Raw genomic sequence first — 20,990 nt, 5'->3', positions numbered from 1 at the left:
TAGAACAAATAGAAAAAATATGTAGAGTTTGGACCTCCCATGTGACATTACCGTTTAAAAATCACAATAAGATTAACTCCCCATAGAATGCACTTCTCACGCCTCCAACACGCACATCTCGATGTGCTCCGATAAGATCTCCCTGACCTTTGTATCCGTACCCCATCAACTTTTTCCACATCTCTAATCATGGTTTTTAAAATGGACCGGACTGGATAATCGGACCAGAAAAACTGGTTTGATTGGTTCCGTTTTATTTCATAATCATCTTTTGGCCAAAAACTATTGATTTGATCAATAAACCGTCGACCTTTGCATTTAAAGTATTCAATGGTTTTGGCTTTTGTTTTTATTTTTTTTAATTTTTTTTGTCAGAATGAACAGTCTATTCAGTTCAAATGATCTAACCATTTGACCCAAAAACTAGACCCCTAAATGATTTGTTGTCCGGTTCAATTTTAAAAACCTTGTCTCTAACCTATGCATTGGAAATATCTCCCTTGTCATTCACGGAGAGATGTTCTCAATACATGGTGGTGGTGCTTGAGGGAACAATTTGTGGGTAACAAATGCATATGATGAGTTGTTAATGGGAGATGTTCACAATGTATGATTGGCATAATGAGTTAGGAGTACATTCCAACAATTTATCAATATGATAGGGTACCCCACATCTCACTTGAGACTAGGACCCACCATGTATGAGATATGTGGTGTCAAATGATGTTGGGAGGGCATTGGGACGCTTTTTTTGTTGGCAGATGATTTGGACTTGACATGACTTGGAGGGTGTTAGAACGTTCCCAAAATACGATACAACACCCTCCTAACAGATGGATGTGTGGTTTCTAATTATGTTGTATGGGTGTTGGAACATGTTTTGTTGATAGGAGATCCCAATTAGTATGTGGCATCACGAGCCCTCCAAATTATAATATGTGTTTGGCATTGATGCTGCATATACATAAAACAGTGTTGTATATGTGTGGGTAGGAAATACGGTTTTCTGAGAAAAATGGTGTTTTTTTTTTTTTTTTTTTTTTCTGTTTGGAAACGGTATCATCAGGTAAAGCGTTTCTTGGGACAATAACAACACCTTTTATTTGGTACCAGTGCTCCATATCTATTTTCAGCGCTAGTATCTATTATAGGGAGTCCATGTCACTGCCACGTCATGTTTCCATTGACAGCAATGAACTCCAAACTGAAAAAACATTGAATTCGATGTTTTCCCAAACCATGCCTTCTGAATTTCCGATGCATAATTTAGGACGTCGTTTTATATGAAAAAACAATTCCAAACATATTATCGGAGCAACCACATCGAAAGCAAACACCACCATAAAAATCAACTCTTCTCTCTCTAGTGTAGCATCGGGCTAAAACTGTGAATCACATTACTTTATGGCCAGCTTGAATTTACCCGCATTGTTAAGACAGTATCGTAGCCCTGCGTTGAAACAAGAATAAAGCCTTTGATTTGATTTTCTGTCATGACCCATCTTGAATTAGATGAAATGATTTATTGGTGGGACCACTGCAATAGATGCAAGGGAATAATTTTCTGCACTGCAACGAGGTCATAGGACAAATAAACTCAGCTTAATTGGATAAAATAACATAAAGTGGGGTCAGCACTACTTCAAGTGCTGATTTCTCAATTTGAATCATCAGAAAGCGCTCCAAACAATGATCTCATGTCCCAGCAGCATCTCCTACAGGGTGCCTCATATCGATTTCATACTGCACATCTTACCATGCATTGAGAATATTTCCCATATTTATAAATTATTATTCACGAGAGATATTCTCAATGGATGGTGGATGTGCCTGTGAGCGCTCATGCGTGAGGAATAAATCCCATTCCGTTTTGAAACCACAGGCGCCTCACATTAACCTCACACGCACATCCTACCATACATTAATAACATCTTCCGTACTTATATAATACACGGTGCGATGTGACTTTCAGATGGGTGTGAGGAGCATTCTGTTAAAAGTAGAACAAATCCCAATTCGATTTCCAATTCAATCCACCCTCGTTGCCACCTGCCCACCCCCACTCCAACACAAGCTTACACGATCCACATTGTTTTTTATGCCTTATGTGGTGATTCCTATTCCAATCTCCATAAAATAATCTGGATATAACATTTGCCATTTGTCATTGCGCAGAATTTCTTTTTTCGGTTTAATCATTTGACAAGACCGAAATTTCGGTCTCATCTTCATTTCGGGCCTGCAATTGGCAATCTATAAAATTCATCCCTGTCATGATGCAAACGTGTCAGACTCGGATACTATCGTCGGTGGGAGTCCCTCTTCTTCGCCGGAGTCTGCCTTTGTCTTCCGATTTCGTCGTTGATAGCACAAAGAGTAACGGCGATAATAGACGGTTATTATCACTATACGCAGCCAGCAATCGTCTGTTCTGTCTTTGCTCCTGGAGAAGGAGAATAGGAGGAGTCCGCGCCATGGATGAGAACAATCTCAGCGCTGCTGAAGATTCGCCGGAGCACATTGTCGGAAGCTGGTACTCTGTCCCGGACCTTCGACTCCGCGACCACCGCTTCACCGTCCCTCTTGATTACTCCACTGCCCACCAGAGGATCTCCGTCTTCGCTCGCGAGGTCGTTGCAGGTACTCTTCCATCGAGTTTTCTTGCGCTAACACTTCCACCGCTTGCTCTCTTAGGTTTTAGTTACCAAGTCGTCTTGTGTCTAAGAAAGAAAACATAACTTCCGTCTCTGTTAATTGCTGTCTTTGGAACGTTTGACTTATTCGATGCCGATTCAAATTTCGATCTCTGATTTCAGTTTTTATTAGAGTTTACAATGGAGTAGTTCCCACGGTGTTTGAGGCTCACCAGCTCTGTGCGGGACTTGTCGTCGAATTCTTTATTATGGAAGAAATCCCAGGAAAGTTATGGACTTGGAGTCAATGTGGATAAGGGTATCTTTTTTCTTGTCGGTAGGGGAGAAAAAGGCAACAAGGCGTTAAAGCAGAACCTAACCGAATATACATACTCAACTCCAACTCAATAAAGCCTTAAGCCAACTTTATGGGGTAAATCTACGTGAATCCTGTTCTGCCATTCCACGCCATGTCCGTTGTTAAATGATGATTTGTTGAGAACTTTGAATCATTTTACACTACTTTAACCAACGTACTTTTTGGCCTGCCAGGTCGCTTCTTACTAATGCCGTGGATGGTCTTCCATGCACATGACTAAATCATCTGAGTGTACTTCTTCGTCTTATTACCTTCAGGGTTACCACTTGATCCCATGGATATGTTCATTTCGGATTTCAACTCATTCATCTAAGCATTTGTATCTCTGCTACTGCGCTACACCCATTTTTGGACATATTGTTTCTTGACTATCCAACACCCTCCTTATTAGTCTTATAGCTGTTTTATAAAATCTTCCCTTTAAGCCGGAGTGGTATTCCCCTATCACACAGGACTTCGGAACGAATTTGTCCATCCTGCTTTAATTCTATGGGTGAAGTCTTTGATTTCTCTCTTGTTATGAGTTATCAAATCAAGGAAATGAAAGAAGTTATATTGAGATATCTCTTGGTCCCCAATCCTAATTGTACCGTAATTCCCACTTCTGCAAGTATTAAATTTACATTGCATATATTTGATTTTGTTATACTTTTCTTGAATTTTTTTGTTTTTAGAGCATCTTTTCATAGATCTGATTCTGACTTTGCATTTAATTCCATTCTACTTCCATCAATTAATAGTGTCGTCAACAAACAACAACACCATGGGACCTCCTCTTGTATATGCTTAGTTAGTTCATCTGTTATTGATGTAAACAAATGAGAACCAAGTATTGAGCCTCAATGAAGTCCCATTGCAATTGAAGAGTCTGATGTCTCTCCATAGATTGGTAACATTGATCATTTCACCACTATACATGTCCTTAATTAGGTCCTCTTACCTAATATGCATTCCTTTCTTTTCCAAAACCCACACATCATAATCACTATCCAGATCAACGAATATCATGTTTAGATTTCTCATCTTGTCCCAAAGCTTCTGTCAATCACCTCAACAAAAAGATAGCTCATATTGTTCATCTCCTTGGCATGAAACCAGACTAATTTTCTGATATATTTGTATTGTGACATAAGGAGCCATTGCTTGTTGTAGTGGTAAAATATCAGGCTGACAAGAATGAGAAAATGGGTTTAAGTCTGAGAGCTGTCACTTTGTGAAAAAAGGCTAAAGCCTAAAGGTTATGTTTGCATCCAGTCCATCCCTTCCAAGACCAAGGTTCAAAATCGTATCTTTTAGGTGTTGGTACACCTAATTAAAGGTGTTTTGGAGAAACCTTTTTAATAATTAGAACACATAAAAATAGGCCCAAATTCAAATTTTGAAAAAAATAAATAAATAAAAGGTTCAAAGTATCAATATACCCCTTCTGGCGTATTGAGGTGTATTGATATTTTGAACCTTGGTCAAGACCCCAGGTCGAGTAATGGCCTTTTTTAATTGTTTTGTGTCAAGACCCTTGTTTGATCACTCTCTCCTAAAGTTTCATAGCATTGCTCATATGTATTATGACTTTATATGCCATCTTTTGTTTTTAAATATAGCCATCATGGTAAGTTTTCTCCATTCACCTAGCATTTTCTTTGTTTTCATTATCTTATTAAATAGTTTAAATGTTTAATCATGAGGCTTTCATCTTATTTAAAACTTCCTTCACCTTAAAAACTCTAATTTTGTGAAATCAAATATAGTTTCCAGTTATATCAGAACCACTAATCCCTCCCTAGCCCTGATCCACTATATATTCTTATATTAATAAAACTTTAAAATTAACTTCTCTACTTTTCTTGATTTCCTCATTGTTTATGAAAATTATTCAAATTAACAAGATCTAAGTCTTCATTTTCTTTTACTCATCTTTGTATGTTTATAAATTCCATTTCCTCCCTTTTTGGCACTTGGCTTATGATAATGTCCACCGTGCATCTTAAAGTTAGCTTCACTTGCGTACATTTTAGTAATTACCAATCTTTATAACGATTATTTTGCTTTGATTGCATTTTGAACCTCATAATTAAACCACTGAGGCTTTTTTATTAGCTTGGCATTTCCCTTTAGATTCTCCTAAAACTTCATTTGCTGCTTTTTTTAGTTGGTCGTTCCAAGTTACATATCTCCTACCTGTATGGCACCTTATTGTATAGGGGTCTCCCCCTTTTTTGACAAATTAACACAAAGATTACCTTACCCTCTCTCTCTCTCATGTAAATTCAATTTTCCTTCTATTCTTAGCTTGTTTTTAAGAATTTAATAAAATTTCTCCTTTTAGTTTCCACCATGAAATTATTGTGCACATATGTTTTTCTCTTATTTTCTTCCATTTTTTTTGCTGTACCTAATTCAAATTTTGGCTGCAAGTCGAGTGACCAACTTGACATATTTTCTCTTTGGTATTGTGACTCGAATCCTAAGTAGTTCACTTACAACTTTGAATATTTGATCTTTTGCATCCCACATCATTCTCCCCCAGTGTGCAACTTTTAATATTTGATCATCTGTGTCCATATTATATTTTTCTTTTCTGTCAAAAATAGGAGATTTATGATACCTGGATACCCATACAAGGGTGTCATATCATGTAAGATACTTCAATTTTCAGTTTAAATTCCATATCCAACAAGCGGATGAAAAAAAGAGATTCAAGTGGATGATTCAAGATATGAAAGTGCAGTTCAGCTATGTTAAAAGGGCAGCAAATGGTTTTGCTGATATTTTAGCAAAACAAGGGGTGGGGAGGAACCAGTTGTTTTGGGCTCAGATGTAACAGTTTTTTTTTCTGTTTGTAATTTTTAATATTTCTAATGAAACTCTGTTATTGATCAAAAAAAAAAAAAAAAACATCCATAACCAACATCTTGCTCAGATATGTCCTTTCTGTATCTGTGTAACATAGCTTTAAAGTTGAAATATTTGCAGTATATCTACGACTTCTTTCTTTGCTAACTAAAAGGTGTTGCAGTTGGGAAGGAAGAACAACCTCTGCCATATTTGTTGTACTTACAAGGAGGACCTGGTTTTGAGAGTCCACGACCAACCGAAGGCAGTGGATGGATAAGAAAAGCATGTGAAGAATATCGTGTTATTTTGCTGGATCAGGTAGGTTTTTTTGATAATCCCTTCATATGGTCCTAGACCAAGATGTAGTTACGTATACTTTCCTTTTGGACCCTCTAAGGAGTTTGTATCTTGCAGAGAGGTACAGGCTTGTCAACTCCCCTGACTGTATCATCGCTCTCACAATTTACATCTGCAGAGAAGCAGGTTGACTATTTGAAACATTTTCGAGCTGACAATATAGTTAATGATGCTGAGTTTATTCGTGTACATCTTGTACCTGATGCTGGACCTTGGACAATTCTAGGGCAGGTACTAAGACCGTTGAATCACTAACATTATATTTCAAATTCTGCATGTTTTATGTGTCACTAGATCTTTGTTTTGCAGAATTCTGTTTCTATTCCCCCAGAAAGTTTATTTTTGACAGCTATGCCTCTGGGCTCTGGCAGATAATTTTAGAATTTATTGGAGATGGTACCCTAGAATTATCTACACCACAGTGCACATTCCTTTTATAGCTGTTGCCACTTCATGTAGCTTTTCTTAAAGAAACAAAGGCACTAGACTGTCTTTCGACTCTTTTCCTACACTTATTTGTGTATTATGTTGCAGCTTTGATACATCAATTTTTTAAATTCACGAAGCAACTCATTTCTTTCTTTTTCTCTTGTAGAGCTATGGTGGTTTTTGTGCAGTTACTTACTTGAGTTTTGCACCACAAGGACTGAAACAAGTCCTCATTACTGGTGGTATCCCACCGATTGGAAAAGATTGCAGCTCAGATGCTGTATATAGAGCATGCATTGAACAGATACTTCATCAGAATGATAAGTACTACAAGAGATTTCCTCAGGATGTTGAAGTTGTTCGTGAACTTGTAAAGTTCTTGGTAGAATCTGAAGGTGGAGGGGTAATGGCCTATTATATCTTCATGCTGTAGTTTCCTAGTGCGGAGAACTTTAGTTGTATCTTGACAATCTCCTGCTTTACAGGTACTTCTTCCTTCTGGGGGCAAGTTAACCCCACGGGGATTGCAAACTCTTGGTCTTTCAGCATTAGGATCTAGTAGTGGTTTTGAGCGCTTGCACTACATGTAAGGCGTAATTTTTCTATCTTTCTATCTTTTATTTTTTTGTGCGTGTGTGCGCGCACGTGCGTGTATTTTGACATTCTTTCTATTGATCCAGTTTTTACTGCTTGCTGTAGGTTAGAGAGGGTTTGGGATCCTATTCTAGTTCCAGGAGCGCCAAAACGTATCAGTTACTTTTTCTTGAGGGCTGTAAGGAAACTTCTTTTGATTTGATTTTACATTGCATTCCTTGCTAATATGCCCTTGTTTTTTATCAGTAAAAAAATATGCCTTTCCCCCGAATAGTTTAGGTTAAGATGATAATGCATTTAAAATAACCCTGAGGGTCTGTTTCAGGATAATTATCTTTCTTAGCAATTTCACAAGGACATTTTCATTCTTCTTTATTTCCTTGGGAAAGTAAGAATATCAATTTAGAATCTACAACAACAATCACCTTGTGTAGGTCATGGTGTTTTTAGATTTTTTACAGAACAGGTCCAAGAATGTCCCAAACTGGATAGAGCTTATATTTAAAGAGTCTTTTTATATAAAGGTCCATGCTGACATGGCACTTTCAATGTGGAATTCAATTGTATCCTATGTTCAGGAACCTCATTTTTCTTGGTTCCTTTACTCTCTGTGCACCTGGAAAAGGCTATTGGTAGTGTCAACAGGGTTAAAAGGTCATAGGGTTTGCCAGGAGAATGTGCTTCCCCTCCACAAACCATGTATGCATTGCCATCCCCCAAGGAGAGGGCTATCATCATGTCATATGTCTCACATGCAGGACTCAAGGTACACTCACATTGTGTTCATGTGGTTGGGTAGGGAACAGGGTACCTACAATCATAGAATGAGAAGTGTTGTTCAATGATTTCTAGATGCCAAGGCATATTTTTATTATTTGATTCACAGAGCTTCACTATGTGCCCTTATCAACCAAGAAAAATATCCAATAAAAGATATATCTGTATTTAGATTATTAAATTTTGGGTTTCACCACTGACCTGTTACATACATCTATATTTACATCTTGTTTATCTCTTTTTTATTCTTTTTCTTTTTTTTTTTTGGATAGACGAAGGATATCTTGTTTATCATGAGTATTGATGTTCCTATTAAGTAAAAATTTAAGTTCCTATCAAGTTTCATTAAGTTTATTAGTAACTAGAGGAATTCTGAATATCAGAATTATTGTTGACAGCTCCATACTATGAGATGTTACTTGAAGTTGAGATATTTTGGATTGCATTTTTATGTTCTAGGTGCATTAGGCAGCTGGATGCACCCATTGCTAACTGCATGTCATTTTGTTTCTACAGTTTGAGAATTGGCTGGCATTTGATACAAATCCACTCTATGCTCTTCTTCATGAGTCCATTTATTGCAATGGCCAAGTAATTTTCTTTCTTTGAGCTATATTTACTACCATACCGCTCAAAAACAGTTCTTCTGTATAATTGCATGGGAATAAAGCTTATTAATGAGTTATTTCATGATGTTTAAAGTATCTTTATTAATTCATTAAATTGAAATGAAGGGAGCTTCATCACAGTGGTCTGCTCATAGAATAAGGAGTGAACATGAGAACAGATTTGATGCAATCAAGACAACAAAAGAAGGTGGCTCTGTACTTTTCACAGGAGAGGTAGGTGTAATAAGATTTTTTTAAGTCATCAACTGGTTTAAGACACATCAAGAGCTTTATAGAAAGATCAGGAAACAAACCACTGGGGTGGATGTTTTCTTGTAATTTAAAAGAGTTTTTTTGTTATTCATCGACAAAGAAAAAAAAAAAAAAGAAAACAAACCACAGGTGTTAAGGGTCCAAATTCTTTGGTAAAAGATCTATGAGGAGAAAGATGACATTGACATTTTCTAAACCTCTCCTTAGGCTTAGATCCAAAGAAACCCCCAATGTGGACAAGGAGGCAATGGTTGATAAAGGCCTATTCTTATGCAAGGTAATGGAATAATGTTCAAGAAAAGTAGCATAAAGGGGCACCCGCCCAAGTATTTTCCAAAATCTAACTCTTATTTTTGGCTTCAAAAAAAAAAAAATCTAACACCATTACTAGAAACTACATAGCTGATATCTCAGAAAAATGGGGTTAATAGCCTCAATTGCTTTCCATGAGCAACAATTAATGACTTTATTAGCAGGACTCAAGTCCCATTCATTGATATGTAAGCCATACTTCTATAACTGGATGCTAAAAGAAATTGGTTTCAACCGGAAAATACTGAAGCCAATTTCCTAGGAGGGCAGTGTTTGTCCCATCCATCTTTGTCACTGATTCTTCCTAGTTCTTTTTACTCTCATTTATTGGCTTCAAAAAAAAAAAAAATCTAGCACCATTACTAGAAACTACATCATAGCTGATATCTCAGAAATATGGGGTTAATAGCCTGAATTGCTTTCCATGAGAAACAATGAATGACTTTATTAGCAGGACTCAAGTCCCATTCATTGATATGTAAGCCATACTTCTGTAACTGGATGCTAAAAGAAATTGGTTTCAACCGGGAAATGCTGAAGCCAATTTCCTAGGAGGGCAGTGTTTGTCCCATCCATCTTTGTCACTGATTTTTCCAAGTCCTTTTTACTCTCATTTAGTTCTCACAAAAAGTCCATCATGATTTTCTTGTTTCTATTTACCATTTTAAAAGGGTCTCTAAAACTGGACAAGTGGTAAAGCAGTAGGTTCACAAAGATGTACTCGATTAGAGATCACTGCTTTCCGAAAGAAATGTAGTTGCTTTTCTGAAGGGGATTCATCTCTTACAGAAAATCTCTAGGACTCTATCCGAATAGGAAGTGATCCTAGAATTCCTTCTTAGAGGCAAGCCTAAGCAAGACAATGGCCAATGTACAACCTCACAAGTCACAACCTAGCACCCGTACACACATCTCTAAGTCTACTTGATCAAGGTGCTACATGCAAAAGAATACTAGTAATTTTTTTTTTTTTGATCAGCACAAAGAGTAATTTATTAATGCTTGAAAAATTTACAGATCCTTGCTACACAGTAGCCCAAATACATCGGAAACCAGAATGGCCACCCTGATTACCATGCCCCCCTTTTATTAATACAGATTACAACATTGCCCAAAATAGACTGGACCTGTCCACTCCCTGTTTTGCAAGAACATCTGACAGTCCATTTACTGTTCTTTTTACCCATCAAAAGCTAGTGTTACAACTTTTTGCAAGGTGGTCAATTTCCCTGAAAGCAAATTGATATTTCCAAGGAGTTGAACTAGTTTGTTTTGCCCAAGAAATAACCAATAAAGAATCTCCTTCCACGTCAAGCTCTCTAACACCCATCTGTGTTAATTTCAATTTTAATCCTTGTAAGAGAGCCATTGTCTCAGCCTTAATCAAGTCGCCAAATCCAGTTGGTCCAGACTCCAGAGAATAAAGCCACAACTGCACCTAGATGGTTCCTGAAAACACCCCCTATGCCCGCCCTCCCCGGATTACCAAGGAAGCTCCTATCAAAATTTAATTTCAATTTGTTTGGCCTTGGAGGTTTCTATTCCATTATCACTACTTCTTTGTGCGTATCTGTTTGTACCACTTCAGACCATTTCCATAATAAGTCATTTGTGGAAACATCTCTAAACAGCTCCAAAGTTTTAGCCCAATGTGCAGATCCGATCCTTATGGGTTCAATCACTTCCTCCATTGACCTACTCTTTTCTTGGAAGATTTTTTGGTTTCTCTCCCCCCAAATGGTCCATACCAAGGCTGCTCTTGTGATTTTCCATAGAGATCTTCCCCTTTTCTTCTATTGCCTTAAGAAATTGGAGTTAAATAGGCTAGCCACATCCTGAGGAGGTACCCATCTGCAACCAAAAAGAGAGCAGTAGTCCCAAATACAACTTACAAGTTACAAATGAACAGGAAAGTAGTAAATGAGGAAGGGTCTCACCACTGGCCTTGCAAAGGAGACACACATGAGGAGAGAGGCAATTATTTGGCCTTTTTTCTGTAGCATGTCACAGGTGTTTAACTTCTTGAGGAAACCTTCCCAACATAGAGCCTGAAATTGATCTTTAGACTTGACATTCTTTCCACTGTTTCCAAGATAGATTTGAGATTCCTCATGTCCTTCAACTTCCTAAACTCACCTAAGAATGGTATTATTAGAAAACTGTAAATGAGAAACTACCTTGCCTTCTTTGCCCACCTTAAAGCCTCTAGTTAGCCCTCTATCCTCTTCTCTTTGGAGAAGACAACTCAAGATTTCTGCTGTAAGGATGAAAAAGTAACTCATGTGAAGTATTGATCTGGAGAAAAACCTCATTTGAAGAGATAGCTCTAGGTTCTTTTCAGAAAGAGATAGATAAACGTTGTTCTTTTTAGGAGTGAGCTCTGATCCACACGTGTCAAAGGATACCCTCATGAGACCCTCTAGGTTCTTTGGCACGTGTTTTCATTCCTTTGCCAATCATCCATCTATTTGAAAAACTCCAAGAATACCCTCATGAGGTCCTTTTTAAAGGTCAACTTTTCTGGAAAAAAAGGCCATGGTAGAACCCTCTAGACTTGGAACCTTGTCTCTATTCATACAAAAAATAGCCATCTTTACCCATCTACCATAAAAGGCCTTTCCAACCTTTGTCTCAATTTAAAGCTGATAAATTCCGTGCTAAACCCTCAATGATGAATTCGAGTCTTACTACCAGACCATATAGTGCCAAAAATGAGATCTTGGTAAAGCTTCAATCTCAACCTTCTCCCTCATTTCATTCCCCATCTTACACCATCTTTAGGAACAAAATTTTCTTCTTAGTCTCATTTGCCAAAGATCCAACAAAAATTAAGAAAAAAAGAAAGAAATTTGTCTCATTTTCCAGAGTGTGGAAAAGCTTTTATTCTTATCATCTTCTTTAAGCAATTGACATCTGGACTTTTTTCTCTAGTAGATCTCTTTCCGCATTGTGACCCAATTCCTTCTTCCATTCTTTTCTACTGCTCGCATTGTTCAAGTGGATTCTCCCCCGCCCACCACACCTTCCAACTTAATTTTATCTATTAGGAGCTCTAGTTTTAGTTTTTTTTTTAGTTTTTCAACGGTTCCAAATACAGGTTTGTTCCAAGCTTTTAATTGGTTTCTGATCATCTTCAGATTTGGCATAAATTTACAATCTACCAACCTACATGAAATTGGACAATGATCCAAAATCCATCTTGTCAATATATTGAGGTAGACACCTCCCCAATGCTCCTCCCACTCACTTGTCACCATGTACCTATTTAGCCTGAGAGGGCTCCTATGAACTCCACTCATTCAAAGATCCACCATCTCACATCCTGAAAATACTACCCCATACTCCCCGAGGCTCATTTTGAAGGTGAAAAACTTATTTCTCATCCATTTACTATCTATAGCCTCCACTTTTGTTTCATAAATCATTATTATGTCTGGCTATGTTTCCTTGCTCTGCCTAGACCTCTAAAATTCCAACTTAAAAATCATCACTTGGATCCTTCTACCCCATTATTATCCTCTCACTCTGAAGAGTACCTCCTTTTGTCCACACTTGAATAAGTCTGGTCTGTTTGAACCTTGAAGATGCCAACTGTTCCACCTCTGTTCTTTTAGGTCTAGTAGGTGTGTTGCTGATGGTTCACACAGTTTCATCCACAAGGAATACAAGATCCTATCTAAAATTTGAGGGGCTCCCTATTTTCACCAAACCTCTCACTGACCTCTTCACACCTATTCGATCAACCTCCCTCTCTTCTCAATCTAGTCCCCTACCATTTCCCCAATTAGGCATATCGGTGAGGGAACCATCCCCTGCTCTCTCAGAGGCAAGAACCTTCACACAATTTACAAATCCTTGAACCAATTTTTAATATCAGGGCTTGGCCACAGTTTGTGCATTCTCTCCATTGTTCTCCATGCCATTTAGTTATAGCTTTGCATTTAGCAATTCTCAGGTCCAACTTTTTATCATCAGAAAACAGCATCCACCATAGGACTTGTGATGCCCGGATACCTGTACAAGGGTGCTGTATCATGTCAGATACTTAAGTTTTTAGTGTAAATTTTATATCCAGATCCAGCTGCCCTTACTGTATATGGGTGACATAGCATGGGACCCTATGTAAAGCAAAGTTTTTCTATAGCTAATACTGAAACATAAGGGCTAGGGCTAGGTACTGACTTTTGGGATCAGCGTGGACATCCACATAGATGCTAAATGGATTCTTATCCATATCTTTGCTTCCTCCTCTGCTTTACTCAAATGTAATTACACATTCTGCCATAGTATCGCTGTCATATTAGGCTTTTTATTCAAAAGAAATCTCCAAAGATGATGATTTTTCCCGTAGTTTTAAAGGCGCCAAAGCGAGGTTGGGCGTCTGGGGGGCGCCTTGTCACCTAGTCGCCTAGGCGACGGATTTTTTTATATAGAAAACATAGATCCTAGGGTAGTTCCCTAGGTACCATAGCCATATTTTCCTTAATAATTATTCATAATTTTCATAAGAAAAGTATAGAGTTCATGTTAAAGTATAGAAAATCAACATATTCATGAGAAGAAAAAAAGAAGGAAAAGAAAATTCAAAAAATATAGGGGCTGAACCATTATTTTTGTTATAGGAAAAGAATAAAAGAAAAAGTAGTAGTAGTAGTAGTACTGTAGTACTGCAGTAGTAGTAGTAGAAGAAGAAAATGTGTTGATTAGACAAAATTTTAAGTTCTTCCTTACTTATTGGTTCAGGTTTTAAAGTCTTTGAGGGTTCAATACAGCATTTAGCAATGTTTGTATTGATTAAATCCTAACAAATAAGAAAATAATAAAAACAAATTAGTATATAAACACAAAAAATGAATATTTTAGTTTAATAGTGCCTATTTTATAATTATAATGTCAAAAAATAAAGAATAAAAAAATGTTTTACAATGCATAGTACAAAACTGCTTGGCGATTAGGTGAGGCGAGCCTCAAAAGGCGCCTTGCCGCCTAGGCGCCCGCCTTGTCAACTATGATTTTTCTGTTTAGCTGATATTTTATCATTGCTTTATGCTATAGATGATATTCCCATGGATGTTTGATGAAATTCATGCCTTGAAACCTTTCAAAGATGCTGCTCATTTATTGGCTGAGAAGAATGATTGGCCTCCACTATATGACATTACTTCCTTGAATAATAACAAGGTGGGTTAATTTATCTTTTGTATACTCTGGCCAAAAGAATTTCTAGCTGAAATTTGATGTCTGATTGTCGATTATTTTGTCCAGTCATTTTTCTCAAGGAGCATAGCTTTCTTGGAAAATTAATGTTTCTCAAATTGGTCACAGGTGCCTGTTGCAGCCGCTGTTTATTACGAAGATATGTTTGTTAACTTAAAGCTGGCTATGGCAACTGCTTCTGAGATTGCTGGGATTAGATTATGGATAACCAATGAATTCATGCATTCTGGTCTGAGAGATGCAGGGGGACAAGTTTTAGAACATTTGATGGGAATGCTAAATGGAAAGAAGCCATTGTTTTGACAGAAAGTTGCCTACCATTTTTTTGCTTTTAGTTTTTCTGGCTGCGCAAGGTTGTTTTCTTTTTCTTTCTTTCTTTCACTTTTTTTTTCCTTGAAGGTGCACTAAAGTTGTTTTCAGTTGGTAGTCTTGATATTTACCAAAAAAAAAATGTTTGTAGTCTTGATTAACATCTTAATTTTTATCTTGTTTGTTGAAGATATTTCTTGGTAATTTCTGTTATGGGCGCAGACAATGTCTAGCGTCTGAGGTAAAAAAGCTTAGCCATGGAGTTCGATGGTTGAGGCGTTCTGAAATGTGAATATGTGATTTGTAACTGTATAATAGAGAAGAACTTGATTGTGGTAGAACTGCCCTGCACCATCCCCTTCTCTCCAAATTTCCAATTTCAATTGACCAGGAGCCAAGATTTCCACCTTTTCACTGACAACATCTAGAATGTAGTGGATTCTATATTCCCGTCTCAGACAGCTTAAAAGAACTTCTCATACAGCATATTGGCGTTTTGATTCGGGTGTTGATAAGAATTGCTAAGGTTGGAGTCATCTTTTTCGTTTCTCTTGGTTTCTAAAATGGAACCACTTGTGGCTATTCTCCGCTCAGGGATAGAACATCAAGAGTCTCCAACTCTTAACTCTGGGTTTTATTTTATCGGCCGTAACCTGTAAAGTATGACGAGGGTTTGAGTACTGCAACAGGGCTGGAAGAATGGCAACCAGATGAGCTGGAGACAAAATCATGCACAACTGGCACATGTACACCAAGCTGGGTTACCTATCACGAGTGAACACACCAGTTGTAGTATTCATACCCTCCTGATAAGTAGCATAGACCGGTGTGCATGATTTTGTCTCCAGTCAATCAGGACTTGGAATCAATGGTAGCTGAGGTGATGGTTTTAGCTCAAAGAGGAGCACAGTCTTGGCTTGAGAATTTAGATTTTGTTGTCATAAAATCTAGTATATTTTTATTTATGAGGAAATATTCCCCCTCATGGCTGTAAAGGCTATGAGGACGGATTTTGTGAGGATGAAATTTGCTGAAAGACTTGAAATCACTAAGGTTATGTTTGGTTTGAAAAAAAAAAAGTAGGGAAAAAAAGGGAAATTTATACAAGATTTGTAAAGGGTTTCTTAACTTTCGCTTCCTTTCCCAACTCTTTCCTTCAAACCAAATACAGCCTAAAAAGACAATATATAATAAAATATAGGTATATCCTCTCTCCTCTCCAATTCCCCTTGGATATATTTGCACAAATCCCTTGTTGACACTCTTGTCGTGAATTGTGATGTAAACTTTTAAGTCTTGAAAAGCCCGGCCCAGCCCAAGTCTTAGGGAGATTATTTACTTTGTTGGGCAATGCTAAACATAGGCATTCGTTTTCTTGCATGCAGCATGACTCACAGGTGATCGTACGCCGGAGCGGATCTGATGAGGTCTTAACTCCTAAAGATACGAATTCATTTTATTTACGGTCATGGCAGCTAGCTTCCCTCTCAAACTCGGTATTTCCCACCCTTCTCGGCAATGCCGACCCCCAGCACCTATATCGGAAAACAGAGTAATCTCTCTCTCTCTCTCTCTCTCTCTCTCTCTCTTACACGCCCACATCTTCCAATTTTTTTTTTCAGAAACAATGTTTTCCCCTTGCTAGTTCTCTGCTTTCCATTGTTGTTGACCATGAGTTCCCCGAAATATAAATTCAAGTGGTTTTCATTTTTCGTTTCAGTCATTTATACTGAATTATCTTGCAGGTTACGCACTCGATTGTAAGTATACCATCTCCAATTACTCAAAATTCTTACGGAGTGCTCAGAGGAAAATTTTCCGAAGCTGCTACCATCCCTCAAACCAACCAAGAACATCACACCCAAGAATTGGTTGATCTCTTACGCGATTGCGCAATAAAGGGGTCGCTCCGAGAAGGAAAAGCAATCCATGCCTTGCTGTTGAAGTCCGGCTTTGATGTCGAAAAATCAGTACTACTATTTAATCACGTGGTTCATATGTATTCAAAATGTTCTAATTTTGACGCCGCTCGAAGGTTATTTGATGAAATGCCTGAAAGAAACGTATTTTCGTGGACAGTCATGATTGTGGGTTCGTCAGAGAATGGTCTTTTCTTTGATGGAATTGGATTTTTCTGTGAGATGCTGCAGAATGGAATCCTACCGGACAAATTTGCTTATTCCGCTGTCATCCACGCATGTATTGGGCTAGGATGCGTTGAATTTGGTGAAATGGTGCATGCTCAAATTGCTAAGAGAGGCTTTTCTGCATACGTTGTTGTCAGTACTTCTCTTCTTAACATGTATGCGAAGTTGGGAAAAATTGACGACTCAGTTAGGGTATTCAATACCATGACCGACCATAATGAAGTCTCATGGAATGCAATGATATCGGGATTAGTGTCAAATGATCTTCACATGGAAGCCTTCAGTCAGTTTCTCAGAATGAGAAGGGAAGGATTTAAACCGACTACATACACGTTTGCTAGTGTTTTGAAAGCAATTGCAAAGCTGGGCGATGTTGACAAGGGTAGAGAAGTACACAACTACGTTACTGAATTGAGTATGGAGTTCAATATTCTTGTGGGAACTGCACTCATTGATATGTACTCAAAATGTGGTTGTCTATCTGATGCAACATCTATTTTTGGAAAGAATTTCTCAAACTGTGGAGTGAATACACCATGGAATGCCATGATTTCAGGCTATTCACAAGGTGGGTGTAGCGAAGAGGCTTTGCAACTCTTTATTAGAATGTGCCTGAATGGTGTGGAACCGGACCCTTTTACTTATGGTAGTGTTTTCAATGCAATCTCCACCTTGAAGTGTCTGCAGCTTGGGAAGGAAGTTCATGGAATGGTACTGAAGTCTGGGTACTGTTCAAGTGTTTTAAGTGTGAACAATGCAATTGTAGATGCATATTCCAAGTGTGGTTCGCTTGAGGATGCAAGAAAAGTGTTCGAGGGAATGGAAGAGAGAGATCTGGTGTCTTGGACAACCATGTTGACTGCTTATGCCCAATGTTCAGAAGGGAAGGAAGCATTAGACATCTTCTCGCAGATGAGAGATGAAGGCTTCAAGCCCAATGAGTTCACATTTGCTAGTGTCCTTGTGGGATGTGCTAGCCTTTGTTTGCTTGAATATGGTCGACAAGTTCATTGCCTTCTTTGTAAGTCAGGTTTGGATGATCATGAATGCATTGAGAGCGCTCTGATCGACATGTATGCAAAATGTGGTAGTATAATAGAGGCAGAGAAAGTTTTTGAGAAAATCATTAACCCCGATGTTGTTTCATGCACTGCAATGATATCGGGCTATGCTCAACATGGTTCCACAAACAAAGCCATTCAACTCTTCCAGAGGATGGAAGAAATGGGCATCGAGGTTAATTCCGTTACCCTTTTATGTGTTCTGTTTGCTTGTAGTCATGGAGGCATGGTAGAGAAAGGGCTGCATTATTTTCAGTTAATGGAGAAGAGATATGGTTTGGTGCCAGAGATGGAACATTATGCCTGTGTAGTCGATCTCTTGGGCCGTGTAGGCAACCTTGACAAGGCAATGGAGTTCATCAATAATATGCCAATTAAGCCAACGGACATGGTTTGGCAGACATTGTTAGGAGCCTGCAGGGTTCATGGAAATGTTGAATTGGGTGAAATAGCAGCCAAGAAAATCATCTCAGTTAGGCCGGAATTTTCAGCAACTTACGTACTTTTGTCGAACACTTACATTGAGAACGGTAGTTTAGAAGATGGAGTTAGCCTGAGAAATGCAATGAAAGAGAGAGGGGTGAGGAAAGAACCGGGATTTAGCTGGATTTCTGTGAAAGGCAGAGTCCATAAATTCTTTGCAGGAGATCAGCAACACCCTCAGAAAGAGGATATATATGCCAAGTTGGAAGAATTGAGGGGCAAGATGAAAACCATGGGCTATGTACCAGACTTCAGATACGTACTGCAAGACCTGGACTGAGAGGCAGAAAGCAGTTTCCCTTGAACCTATTTATTTAGTTTCTAATGGTGATTTGGCATGTCGTGGAATATGATACTCAATTCTCAAATTTGAGCCCGTTTGGGACTTGGGAAGGCTAGAGGGCTTTGACGCAGCTGCTTCTGGCTTTGCGAGGTGGGCCCCATACAGACAGCCTATTCGCCATGTTTGGCGAAAAACCGGCTGAACCCAAAAGCCAAAATAACTGTCTGAAAGCCAAAAACATGGTGGATTTCCACTGAAGCTTGTTTTAGTGGTTTCTCCAAAGCAGCTCAGCCAACGTATTTCTCAACCAACGCTTAGCCCTCCTAAACGGGCCCTGCAAGGACCACTTACACGAGTTGTCGATTGTTTACAGCTTTTCAAGTCCGGGGGCTTATAAAAGGAAAGATTTTTCTCAACCTGCCAGTGGAAGCTTGCCATTTAGCTGTAATGCTAGGAAGGAAACTGATCTTTGATTGGGAATTTGGGATTCCAAGTTATTCAACTACACAAATGCGAAAACACAACTTCCTAATCGAAGATAATCGAACTTGTTAAGCATAATTTGACACGTGAAATTGAAGCATATAGAAGAGGAAAACCAATCTGCGGATCATTAATACTTCAAAGCTTACATGAACAATTTCCATTAACCATCACTAACAATGATCTAACGGAAAGTGAGTTTTGGTCCTTTTGGACAATAAAACAAATTGATAGGTGGCTTTTTAGAGATTTTCAAAAGTCATGATGAATTCAAGAGAAATGCACAAAAAGTCATGGTGAATTTTAGATAATATCCCGAAGAATAATATAAATTTCCACTATAGTTCACCACAGATACAGGATACCAATACCATATTAGTTCAGATTAGTTCCAAGGCAGGTTTATGGAACCAGAACCTATCCTGTCAAGATCAGTTCTAGGGTTGGTTCTGTCCTTGGTGGTTCTAGAATCTAATTGTTGAACCTGTTTCTTTGTTTACACCCCCCCCCCCCTAAAAAATGGAACATGCTCTTTAAAAATCTGATTTTCAATAATAATAATAATAATAATGTTTAAAACTTATATCACCTGTATTGATTAAATTGAATAATTTAATTTATAAATTATCATAATATATTAATTTATGGTTCAAAATTTATCAAGTTACCATCGTAATTTTTGTAAATATAACCTTCTACATTACTTATTATACACATTCAAATATTAAATTAAAGAAAAAAGATCAAATCACTCAAGTTACTCAATGGTCAAACCAATGAATGCTTGAGGTCATTAAATTTCAGAAAAAGACTTAGTTATGCATTGATCAACATGAGACTTACATCAATATATAAAATGAGAAATCCTAATTTCATTCAAACTCTATCATTTAATCACTATTCTCCTAGCCTTGTCTTATCATAATAATCTCAGTTTGATCTTATAATTAATATATCCCTATACACCCCCTCAAACTCATGGGTTTGACAAATATGTTGCAATATGATGATATCCCTCATGTAAAAAAATGTGATGACATCCCCGAAACTTACAATCCTGATGTGGCCAAAAGATGATGATATGTGGCAAAGATTAGTCTAGTCCACCGTGCAGATAGTTCCATGCTTGTTGGGATGATGATGTGGTAGTCTATTGAGATGACATGGCAATTTTATGATGACTGAAAATCTCTAAACCTATGGTGATGATGATGTGGTAAGTAGCCCTGCTGCTACTTCAAGACAAAGGAGCCTACATAGGCTCGTATTGTAATTAAAATTTAACCATTATAGGTTAACCGAAGTGGGCCACAACACAATGAGCCAACAAAAGACCACATTGGATCAACAAAAATGCCATTATTGGCTGGCTTCTAGAGCCGATTCAACAACAGGCCAACATGGGCCAGAGGCCAGACTTAACATAGGCCAAAATAGGCCTAAGGAACCTCATTGGGTCAAGCAAAAATGCCTCATAGGCAAGGCCTCTATGGGCCAAAATAATAGTGTCTCAATGGGCTTTTCTTTTCTTTCTTCTTCTTTCTTCTTTTTCTCTTTTGCTGAAATGGCCACAATAAGTCTTGAGAGTGAGAGACATCATTAGCCATTATCGACTGAAATTATAACGAAATGGGCTTCGGTGGGCCGAATTTGGAGAGCAAATTGAGTTAAATCGGTTTGACCTGTCTAAACTGAGTCAACTGGGTGACCCACTTTCATCAATAGTTGCAAGTTGCAACTATGTGTTCTTCTTCAATACAAAAGTACAAAACCAAATCACCAATGACGGAGTCGGTTTCTATGACCACAA

At 38.0% G+C, this 20,990-nt stretch overlaps 2 protein-coding genes across 3 annotated transcripts; both read left to right on the top strand.

The window, feature by feature from the left end:
• Positions 1-2,169: 2,169 nt before the first annotated feature.
• LOC104600232 (alpha/beta-Hydrolases superfamily protein) lies at positions 2,170-15,010 on the top strand. Of its 2 annotated transcripts, XM_088895497.1 has the most exons (12): positions 2,285-2,640; positions 2,817-3,066; positions 3,186-3,270; positions 6,029-6,165; positions 6,262-6,435; positions 6,800-7,036; positions 7,119-7,219; positions 7,333-7,405; positions 8,521-8,595; positions 8,739-8,846; positions 14,253-14,378; positions 14,523-15,010. In XM_088895497.1, the coding sequence occupies exons 3-12, from the start codon at positions 3,219-3,221 to the stop codon at positions 14,715-14,717; spliced, it is 1,278 nt and encodes a 425-aa protein (XP_088751623.1). In that variant the 5' UTR covers positions 2,285-2,640; positions 2,817-3,066; positions 3,186-3,218; the 3' UTR covers positions 14,718-15,010. The 2 variants fall into 2 exon arrangements, with proteins under 2 accessions (XP_010261387.1, XP_088751623.1); XM_010263085.3 differs by lacking the exons at positions 2,817-3,066; positions 3,186-3,270 and having other exon boundaries at positions 2,170-2,640; positions 14,523-14,916.
• Positions 14,628-19,234, top strand: LOC104600234 (pentatricopeptide repeat-containing protein At2g27610-like). The gene is made up of 3 exons (XM_010263087.3): positions 14,628-14,767; positions 16,109-16,275; positions 16,469-19,234. The coding sequence occupies exons 2-3, from the start codon at positions 16,192-16,194 to the stop codon at positions 18,692-18,694; spliced, it is 2,310 nt and encodes a 769-aa protein (XP_010261389.1). The 5' UTR covers positions 14,628-14,767; positions 16,109-16,191; the 3' UTR covers positions 18,695-19,234.
• Positions 19,235-20,990: the final 1,756 nt, after the last annotated feature.

The sequence above is a fragment of the Nelumbo nucifera genome, chromosome 1 (genome assembly GCF_055504915.1).
Source record: "Nelumbo nucifera cultivar China Antique chromosome 1, China Antique-T2T, whole genome shotgun sequence".
NCBI lineage: Eukaryota > Viridiplantae > Streptophyta > Magnoliopsida > Proteales > Nelumbonaceae > Nelumbo > Nelumbo nucifera.
Note: the sequence above shows the minus strand (reverse complement) of the source record. Positions and strands in the feature narration are given on the sequence as shown.